Source organism: Urocitellus parryii, chromosome 3, assembly GCF_045843805.1.
Source record: "Urocitellus parryii isolate mUroPar1 chromosome 3, mUroPar1.hap1, whole genome shotgun sequence".
Classification (NCBI taxonomy): domain Eukaryota; kingdom Metazoa; phylum Chordata; class Mammalia; order Rodentia; family Sciuridae; genus Urocitellus; species Urocitellus parryii.
In genome coordinates, this window is record NC_135533.1 from 157,198,119 (window position 1) to 157,209,504 (window position 11,386).

An 11,386-nucleotide genomic window follows, 5' to 3' on the forward strand; every position below is an offset into this window, starting at 1 on the left:
GTTTCCTTCCATTCTTTTTGTTGTTGAGGTTAGATTTACTATAATGAAATATACAGACCCTAATGTAGTTGCATCCCCATATCTGAAGTTTCTCTTTCTATGGTTTCAGTTACCTATGCTCAACTGTAGACTGAAAATACTATATTAAAAAATTCCATAAATAAACAATATAAGATTCTTAAATTACATAGCATTTTGAGTACCAGAAATATAGCACCGCCCCATTCTGTATCTCTCAGGATGAACCATCCCTTTGTACTTGTTCTCAAGTAATCCTTATTTTATTAATAATGGTCCCCAAACACAAAAATAGAGATACTGTCAATTGGGATATGCCAAAGAGAAGTTGTAAATTGCTTCCTTTGTTCCTTTTAGTGAAAAGTGAAATTTCTGAAAAAGAAAAAAAATGCCTGTTGATATTGCTAAGATCTATGATAAGAACAAATCTAAGCATGAAATTGTGAAGAAAGAAAAGTAACTTTGTGCTAGTTTTTACTGTTGTACCTAAAACTGAGACAGTTACAGCTACAGTGTGTGGTTAGTACTGAGTTAAGATGAAAAGAGGCTGATCACAGTGATGCATGCCTGTAATCTAAGCAACTCAGGAGGCTGAGGCAAGAGGATCACAAGCTTAAGGCCAGCTTCTGCAATTTAGCAATACCTCATTTACTTAGTGAGACCCTATCTCAAAAATAAAAGGGGACTAGTGATGTACTCAGTAGTAAACTGCTCCTGGTTCAATCCCCAATTTTAAAAAAAGAAAATACCATTACTGTGTGGGTGGAAGACAAAAACAGAAAACCATTCATGGCAGAAAGCTTTGAACCTATAGGAAGTTTACAACAAGAAAACTGAAAGGAGTGACACCAAATCATTTACATAACACCACTGTATATTGGTATAATTATTCTATTTTATTTTTAACTATTTTTGATAATCTCTTACCGTGCCTAATTTAAAATTTAAACTTTATCAGAGGCACATAGGCACATACGCAAAGTATATATAGGATTTAGTAGTACCCAAGATTACCTGGAAGTCTTAGAATGTATCTCTAAGAATGCATTGTACAGTCACATGTATTTTGTACATGTAAACCACTGGCATATACAATTAAGCTATGAACATTCTATTCTACAGAGAGTGCCAGTATGCTCCATTCTTCACAGGCACTGTTCCAATTTCTACTCCATAGTTTCATTTCACTCATTCTGGAACTTCTAACAAACAGAACTCAACAGTATGGACTCTTTTGTGTCTGTCCTTGTTGTGGTTTAGATGTGAGGTGTCCCCCAAAAGCTCACATGTGAGACAATATAAGAAGGTTCAGAGGAGAAATGATTGGGTTATAAGAGTCTTAATCCAATCAGTGAATTAATCCCCTTATAAGGATTAACTGAAGTGGTAGGGTGTGGCTGAAGGAGGTGGGAATGGGGGCGTGGCGGAGGGGTATATATTCTGTATCTTGAGAGTGGAGACTCTTTCTGTTTTCTTATCACCATATGAGCTGCTTCCTTCTGCCACATTCTTTTTTTTTTTTTTTTTTTTTTTTTTTTTTTGGAGAGAGGAGAGGGGGAGAGAGAGAGAGAATTTATTTATTCATTTTAGTTTTTTTTCGGCGTACACAACATCTCTGTTTGTACGTGGTGCTGAGGATCGAACCCGGCCGCAAGCATGCCAGGCGAGCGCACTACCGCTTGAGCCACATCCCCAGCCCCCACATTCTTCTTCCATGATGTTTTGCCTCACCTCAAGCCCCAAGTATTGGAGCCAGCCTTCTATGGACCAAGACCTCTGAAACTGTGAGCCCTCAAATAAACTTTTCCTCCTCTACAATTGTGCTGGTGGCGTCCTTTAGTCATAGCAGTGAAAAAACTGACTAAAACAGGCCTTTTATGGTTAATATAACATTTATAAGAATCATCCAAAGTGTAGTTTAGTATGTCTCATTTGTTTTTATTGCTATGTTGTATCTCATTTCATGTCTACACAGTTTTCATGTCCATTCTTTTATCCATGGACATTCTGTTTTTTCTGAATTTTTTTTCTGTTTTTTTTTTTTTGTTTTTTTTTTTTAAGAAAGCTGCTATGAGCATTTGTGCAAGTTCTTTTTATACACATAAGTTTCATTTCTTTTAGATAATATCTAGGGGTGGACTTGCTGGGTCACAAGATAGGTACATATATTTAACTTTATAACAAACTTCCAAGAATTTTCCAAAGTACTGAAACTTTTGTATTTCCTTCAGTAATATATCATGATTCTAGCTGCTCCACACCCTCCCCAACACTTGATATGATCAGCCTTTTAAATTTTAATCATTCTGACAGGAGAGGAGTAATATCCATTGTATTTTTGGTTTGCATTTCCTGATGACTAATAGTGCCCATGTTTTCACATGGTTGTCATATTTTATTAATTTGCAAGTTATTAAGTTATTACATACATTTTGAATAAGTCTTTTTCAGATACATTCATCAAAAATACCTTTTCCTACTGTCAATTGTGTTATTCATTTTCTCAATAGTGTCTTTTGAAGAGAAATTTTATGTCTGGTGTCTTGAGATTTTAATACCCAAAGAAACTTTTGCTTCCCCAGTGAAAGGAAGATTTTCTCCTATGTTTAATTTTAAAAGTTCTGTTGATTTATCTCTTATATGCATATCTATGGTGTATTTTGAACTGATTTCTTTGTGTGACATAGATCGAAGTTCATTTGTCTCCATGTACATCCTGTTGTTCTGGCACCATCTGTTAAAAAGATGATTCTCTTCCTCGCTGAATTACCTTGACACTTTGTGAAAATTTCAGTTCCATTGGGCTATGGGTGTAACTCAGTGGTAGAGCAAATTCTTAGCATGCTCAAGGCCCTGGGTTCGATCTCCAGCACCAGCAAAAGATAAAGAGTTCATGAATATAAATTCCTTAGGACTTTCCATGTACATGATCATGTCATCTATGATTAAAGATAATTATACTTTTAAAATATATATGTTCATATTCAGTTATCCCTTGATATCCACAGGGTATTGGTTTCAGGATCCTCCTTGGACACCAAGATCTAAAGATGCTCAGTTTCCTTATATAAAATGGCATAGGGGGCTGGGGATGTGGCTCAAGCGGTAGTGCACTCGCCTGGCATGCGTGTGGCCCGGGTTCGATCCTCAGCACCACATACAAACAAAGATGTTGTGTCCGCCAAAAACTAAAAATAAATAAATAAATATTAAAAATAAAAAAATGGCATAGTACTTGCATGTAACCTACCCATATTCTCCTGTATACTTTTATATTTTTTTTGAGAATTTTAATATTTATTCTTTTTTAGTTTTCAGCGGACACAATATCTTTGTTTGTATGTAGTGCTGAGGATCGAACCCGGGCCACATGCATGCCAGGTGAGCGCACCACCGCTTGAGCCACATCCCCAGCCCCCATCCTCAGCCCTTTTTAAATTTTTTTTTTTGAGAGAGGGTCTTACTAAATTGCTGGGGCTGGCTTTGAACTCACAAACCTCCTGCCTCAGCCTCCTGAGCTGTTAGGATTACAGGTGTACACCACTGCACCAGTCTTGGGCAGTTTTTGCCACTGTGTGGGAGAAGCCTGTGGGGACATGCTGCCTTGGGTACCCCTGGCAGGCAGTGCTAGAAGGCAGCTCATGTTTGGGGGTGCTGTGCTTGTTCCTTCTAGAGCTGCCCTGCATAAAGGCACTCTGAAGCCTAGTGCTGTCTGGGCCCAGGCAGGAACTCAGGTTGGGGAGATGTGAAAGGGTGAGGCAATGGCAACCCTAAACTTCCCCACTTTTAAAGGAGGGCCCTCCTGGACCCAGGAGAGCACCCTGGTTGCAGTGAAGCCAGATGGGGTACAGCGGCAGCTCATCGGAACTGTGATCCAGCGCTTTGAGAGGCGGAGCTTCAAGCTGGTTGGCATGAAGATGCTGCAGGTATCAGAGCCCTTGTAGTGTTTGAGGTACTAGGGGTGCTTCTTGGCCATTCACAGCTCAGTCCAGTGTCATGGGGGTTTTCTGGCTTGGTATTTGCAGGTGTGGGGAGGTATCTGTCTGGGATGCCAGCCTATGTAGGTATTAACTGCAATGTGCCCTGAGGTCAGGACACCAGTTTTGGGGTGGGGGGGGGCTCATCTTTAGGGACTCCTCTTACCCTTCTCCCATGTTACCCAGGCACCTGAGAGCATCCTTGCTGAGCATTACCAGGACCTACAGAGGAAGCCCTTTTACCCAGCCCTCATCAGCTACATGAGCTCTGGGCCCGTGGTGGCAATGGTACGACAGGACCAGGGTGGAGGATGTGCAATGTGGGTGTGTCCTTCCACCAAGCACAGGGAAAGGATTGAGCCCTGGGCTCTTGGTGCTCCTCACTTCTCCCCAACTTGTAGCTCTGTACTGCAGGTCTGGGAAGAGTACAATGTGGTCCGCGCCTCAAGGGCCATGATAGGACACAGTGACTCCACTGAGGCTGCCCCTGGGACCATCCAGGGGGACTTCAGCATCCACATCAGCAGGTACTGGGAGCCTGATACACTGGGTTGCCTGCTGTGGGGTGAGGAGGGCCATTCCAGCAACAGCATGCTTTGAAGGCAGATCCCAAGGCTTGGGTTTCTTGCTGGGTGGGCGACCAACCTTGCACATAACTGGGTCACTCCCTGGCTGGGTGCTGAAGCGGCTGGGTGCTGAGTCGCTTAGTCACAGAAATGTGACAGAGCTTTCCCCACCCTTGGTGGGGGGGTGAAGCCAAAGAGGCTTGACAGTGGGACATCATGAATAAAACTGACTAGAACAACTTCTTTCCCTGCCCTTCCATGCACTTATTGATAATGACACATTCTCATTGTTTGTTGTTTTGACTGTACTCTGTGTTGTGTGTTATCTGTCCTGCCAGATACCCTGAAGGGCTGGTGTGGGACACTGGTGGGGAAAGAAGGCTCCCAAAAATCAGGGTTTGGGCTGGCCCCAAGAGGCTGGCCTGGCAGTTTTCTGGCTCCTATTTTTCCTTTTCCTTCTGCAGTCACCTACTTGCTCCTGTGGGTGCAGGGGAGCAGCAGATTGACCCTAGGGCCCTCGGATGCACACTGGAGACTAAGCTACTTGTCACCTGGCACAGGAACATCATCCAAGCCAGTGACTCAGTGGAAGGGGCCCAGAGAGAGATCCAGCTATGGTTCCAGAGCATCGAGCTGGTGAACTGGGCAGATGGGGGCCACTACAGCAGCAGCTACCCAGCTTGAGGGCTTGTGCTGCCCTCAGTGCCCCAGCAATCACCCAGGACCAACTGCTTTGGTCAACAACTCAAGCCACACCCATCCTGTCTCCCCCAAGCCACTTTCTTGCTCACTTTCTTCCCCACCACAGCCCAAGGGAGTTTGAGGCCCAACTCTATGTGCCTTTCTGTATCCTAAGTCAGCACAAGATTGGACCAAATCCTTCTGTACCAAAGTGCCAGACAACCTTTGGGCATCCTCAGAGGTTACCTTAACTGCTCCAAAGGAGACACATTAAAATCCACTGCTTAGGGGCTGGGGATGTGGCTCAAGCGGTATAGCGCTTGCCTGGCATGCGTGCGGCCCGGGTTCGATTCTCAGCACCACATACAAAGACGTAGTGTCCGCCGAGAACTAAGAAAAAATAAATAAATGTTAAAAAATTCTCTCTCCCTCTCTGTCCCCCTCTCTCTCTCTCACTCTCTCTTTAAAAAAAAAATAAAAAATAAAAAATAAAATAAAATCCACTGCTTATAATGGGGATGGTGTGCTCATTTTGTCTTCTGCCATTTCTGAGACAGTAAAGATGCCCTTATGAAGTAGTAAACAGAATAAAATTGAAGCTTCCTGCCTTGCACACACAGAAGGGGCTCCCTGACTTTGATGACTGTATGAATCAGGCTGAAATCTGGGGAAATTCTAGCGGAACTCTGCCTAGCCAGTCTGATTCTGCTGAAGGAGAGTGGCAGGAAGGGAGAGGTAGGGACTAGGACCACACAAGGCACAATGAGCCTGTGACCATGGTTCCCCCCACTTAGTGGCCTGATTTCATTCAACACCAAGAGGTGCCCAGCAGTAGGGTTTTTTTTGTTTTTGTTTTTGTTTTTCTGGCACTGGCAATTGCACCTAAGGGCTTCATGCATGCTAAACAAGTGCTCAACCACTGAGCTACATTCCAGACCTTTAAAAAATTCTAGAGACAGTCTCCCTAAATTTGCAGAGGTTGGCCTCAGACTTGCCATCCTTCTGCCTCTCCTCCTGAGCTGCTGGAATTAAAAGCCAGCGCCACCGGGCCCACCTGGCGTCTGCACATCTTCACGTTGCCACAAGCTGCTCATATCCATGGGTCCTGAGGTTGCTTCTCTATAGCCCAGGTTACAGGAAGGCCGACCTGGCTGTCACTTCCCCACTTGACACGGAGCGACCGAGGCCTAGGGTCTAGGTTCTGAGCGGCTACAGATGGCATGGGCGAAGTGCCTAGACGCTCTCCACCCGGCACAGGGGCAGTCCTGCGTGCACACCACCGCCTTTTCGGCCCCAGTTTCGCGAGGTCATCCACCACAGGGAAAGCGTGTCCGCGAAGCGGGTACCTCCGCACGCAGAGCGCCCCACGAACTGGCCTTAGTCCAGTAGTCTGAGAGTCGGTGGAGAATGGTCGCCTACCAGCACCGGTGGGAAGGACCTCCTGTATACTTTTTTTTAAAGTTTCAACCCTTGTATGTCTACTTCTCTAGTTTATTTATTTATTTATTTATTTTGAGAGAGAGAGAGAGAATTTTTTTTTAAATATTTATTTTTTAGTTCTCTGCGGACACAACATCTTTGTTGGTATGTGGTGCTGAGGATCAAACCCCGGGCGCAGGCATGCCAGGCGAGCCCGCTACCGCTTGAGCCACATCTCCAGCCCCCCCCCCCCACTTTTTTTAAATATATTTTTTTAAATTGTTGATAGATCTTTATTTTTATTTATTTATTTATATGTGGTGCTGAAAATCGAACCCAGTGCCTCACACATGCTAGGCAAGTGCACTACCGCTGAGCCTCAGCCCCAGCCCCTTTGTTTTCCTTTTAATACAGGTTCTGACTATGTTACTCAGACTCCTCTCAAACTCCTGTGTCCAAGTAATCTTCTTGCTTCAGCCACAGCCATATCCATCTCTTATACTTTAAATCATCTCTAGATTACTTATAGTACCTAAGATAATATAAATGCTAGGCAAATAGTTCTTTTATTTTGGAAATAATAACAAGAAATGCAAGTCTGTATATGTTCAGTACAGACACCATTCCCCTCCCATATTTTCCATCCACAGTTGGTTGAATCTGTGGATGTGGAACTCACTGATAACAGAGGGCTGAATATACAAAGGACATTTCTGTGTATCTATTTATCAATCTATAATGTGTACATCATATATTCATATGTATATATACACCATATATTGTATATTTATATATGTGTGTGTGTATATATGTGTTTTTCCCCCCTAAAAACAGCCAAGATCTTTAGTAACAAAGTTCAACAAAGGTGACTTATTCCTAATCTTAGAAGGAAAGTGTTTGATCTTTCACCACTAAGTGAGATATTAGCCATCGACATTTATCCTAGATGACTTTTCAGCAGGTTGAGAGAGTTTCTTTTTAGCTCTAGTTTATTAAGAGTTTGTTTCACATAAATAACATGATATATGTGAATGACATATGCTTTTTCTCTATTGATATGATCACAATATTTTTATTTATCATTCTGTTAATGTGATAAATTATATTGATTAAATGTTGAATATGAAACCATCTAGCATTCCTGGGATGAATCCCACTTGGCCATAATGAATTTTTGCATGTATTGCTAAATTCAATATGCTCATATTTTGTTAAGGACTTTTTCATCTATTTTTGAGGAATATTGGTTTGTCATTTTCTTTGCTTGTAATGTTTCTTTGCTTGTAATTGTCTGGTTTTGAAACCGAGGTGATAATTTGGGAAAATATTTCTTTCTGATCTATTTTCTGAGATAATTATTGTAAAGATTGGTACTAACTCTTCCTTAAATATTCTATAACATTAATCAATGAAACAATCTGGGCCCGGAGTTTTTTTATGAGATAGTTTTTTTTGTTTGTTTGTTTATTTTGTTTTGTTATTTGTTTTTGAAGTACCAGGGATTTAACCCAGAGCCTCATTGTTTTAGTAAGCTTTTTCACTGCTGTGACTTAAGGACCCAACCAGAACTATAAAGGAGGAAAAGTTTATTTGAGGCTCACGGTTTCAGAGGTCTTAGTCCATAGAAGGCTGGTTCCTTTCCTCAGAGCTCAAGGTGAGGCTGAACATCATGGCGGGAGAGTGTGGCAGAGGGAAGCATCTCACATCATGATCAGAGAGAAAGAGATTTCCACTTGCCAGAGACAAGTAGAAATACCCCATAGCCATGCCCCAATTCCCACCTCCTCCAGCCACACCCTACCACTTCAATTACCATTCAGTTAATCCCTATCAGGGGATTAAATCACTGATTGGGTTAAGACTCTTACAACCCAATCATTTCTCTTCTGACCCTTCTTACATTTTCTCATAAGTGAGCTTTTGGGGAAAACTTCACATCCGAACCCCAACACTCATGCATACTAGGCAAAAGCTCTACACTGAGTTGTTATTATCTCTAGTCCTTCTTACTTTGAGACAGAGTCTTACTAAGTTGTATAGGCTGTCCTTGAATTTGAAATCTCAAGTAGCTAAGATTATAGTATTTGTTACCACACCCAATTTATGAGGTTTTAAAAAAAATTTTTAATTGTGGATGGACACAATACCTTTATTTTAGTTATTCATTTTTATATGGTGCTGAGACTCAAAACCAGTACATCACACATGCTAGTCAAGTGCTCTACCACTGAGCCACATCCCCAGCCCCAGTTTATGAGATATTTTTAATGAAGAATTTATAAACATTTTAATAGAGGGCTACTCATATTTTCTTCTTCTTATTAAGAAATCTGTCTATTTCATCTAAATTATCAAATTTATTTGTAATATTGCCTTATTATCATTTGTGAGTATATGAGTATGTGTGTGTGCACACATGCAAGCTTGAGGATTAAACCCAGAGCCTCATGCATGGGAGGCAAGCACCCTACCATTGAGATACACTCCAGTGCTTTTATTATTCTTTTAATGCCTATAACTTTAGTAGCAGTGTTTCTTCTTTCGTTCCTGATACAAGTAATTTTATTTTTTTCAAATAACAAACATTTTATTTTATTAATCATGATTTTCTTCTACTTAATTGTTATCCACTTTTACATTTATTATTTATATCTTATTTATGTTGGTCTTAATTTGTTCTTTTTTTGGTTTAAGGAAATCTGGGGTCATGGATTATAAATCTTTCTTTTTAAAAAAATATTTATTTTTTAGTTTTAGGTGGACACAATATCTTTATTTTATCTTTATGTGGTTCTGAGAATCGAATCAATCCAGTGCCTCACACATGCTAGGCGAGCGTGCTACCACTTGAGCCACATCCCCAGCCCCCAAAATCTTTCTTTTTAAGAGATGTATTCACTGTTTGGGGCTTTTTTGTTTTTCTTTTTGAGAGGGAGTCTTGCTGTATTGCCCAGTCTGCTCTCCAACTTGTGGGCTCAATTGATCCTTCTGCCTTAGCCTCCAGAGTCATTGGGTTTATAGGTGGGCATCACCATATCCAGCATCATTCTTATAATGTTAAACATGTGCTAACTTTATGACCTAGACATTTCAGTCCCAGATGACCAAGAGAAATTAAAACATTTGTCCACACAAAGAGTACACCAACATTTGTTGTAGTTTCATTGCTAATAGCCCATAACAATCCAAGTCAAATATTCATCTATAGGTGAATGGATAAGCAAAATTGGCACATCTGTTCAATGGAATACTATTTATTAAAAAGAAGAAGAGAAAAATAGATAAATCAGGTACATCACAAAAACTGAGTGAAAGAAATCAGACTCAATAGAGTATACACTGTATGAAACCCTTTAAATAAGATGTTCCAGAAAAATGCAAATTCATCCTTAGTGGCAGAAAGCAGATCAGTCCTCACCTAGAACAAGGAGGTGGCAGAAGTGAAAGACCAACAGGGCATGAAGAAATTTGGGGGAAAGGGGATGAAAAATTTCTATATCTTGGGGCTGGAGTGGTGGCTCAGTGGTGGAGCATTTGCCTGGCATGTGTGGGGCATTGGGTTCAATTCTCAACACCGCATATAAATAAATAAAATAAAGGTCCACTGATAACTAAAAAATATATTTTTAAAAAAGTTTCTATATCTTGATCATTGGGGTGACTTCCTGAGTAGATACATTTGTCAAAAGTTATCAAATTGTGGGCTGGGATTGTAGCTCAGCAGTGTAGCGCTCACCTTGCATGTGCGAGGCCCTGGATTCAATCCTCAGCACCATGTAAAAATAAATAAATAAAATAAAGGTATTGTGTCCAACTACAACTAAAAAAAATTTTTTTAATTGTCAAATTGTACCATTTATATGAGTATGATTTAACCTCAAAAACTTGTTATTGAAACTTTTCACAAAATTCTATCAGAGCTGCTAGCCATTAGAGTATAAATGAAAATAATGTGACTTCTGTTGAAAAAATTAAAAATGGGCATGGTGTTCTATAAATATCAATTGGATTTAGGTGGTTGATAGTACCTTCAAACCTGAATTTTTCAGCTGTATATCAATTACTGAGCAAGGTATTAATATCTGTGTGAATTCGTCCTTTATCTATCTATCTATGATTCTGGTATCAAACCCACAGTTTTGTCTTTTATTGTTTTAATTTTGCAATTCTGGCTGGCTGCATTGGAATATGCCTGTAATCTCAGTGATTCATAACACTGAGGCAGGAGTATTGCAAGTTCAAAATTAGCCTCAGCAACCTGGGTCAAAATAAAAAAACTGGGGTGTAACTTAGTGGTAGAGTACCCCTGGATTCAATCTCCAGTACTGCAGCAACAACAACAACAACAACAAAAGCAGTTCTGTTACTAGTTATGTACATTTATGAGTGTTATGCTTTCCTGATAAGTTGAGTCTTTTATGATTACGAAATGTTCCTCTTTTACACATTTTTTCACATACAGGAGCTCCAGGCAATCCTGTATGTGCCCTGATATGTCCTATAAAGAATGGATCTTTTCTGTCCCAGATTAAACTTTGTATAGTGGAAAACAAAGAGAAAACAGTAGAAGAAGGGGAAATCCTACCAGCATCTTCAAGGGATACTATAGCATTAACTATATACTGACTATCAGAAAATAAATTAAATACAGAATCTTTAAACATCACAAAAGTTTGTAATACTGCATTAAGCTCTACCTTTTGAGCTGATTGTTTGGGTACTAAA

General features: G+C 40.5%; 1 protein-coding gene across 1 annotated transcript; it reads left to right on the forward strand.

Annotated features, from left to right (window-relative positions):
• The first annotated feature begins 3,929 nt into the window (after positions 1-3,929).
• On the forward strand, positions 3,930-5,379 carry LOC144253510 (nucleoside diphosphate kinase, mitochondrial-like). Its single transcript, XM_077795603.1, has 4 exons — positions 3,930-3,944; positions 4,182-4,283; positions 4,410-4,522; positions 5,122-5,379. Exons 1-4 carry the CDS (start codon positions 3,930-3,932, stop codon positions 5,243-5,245), a joined length of 354 nt encoding a protein of 117 aa, XP_077651729.1. The 3' UTR covers positions 5,246-5,379.
• The last annotated feature ends 6,007 nt before the right edge of the window (positions 5,380-11,386 follow it).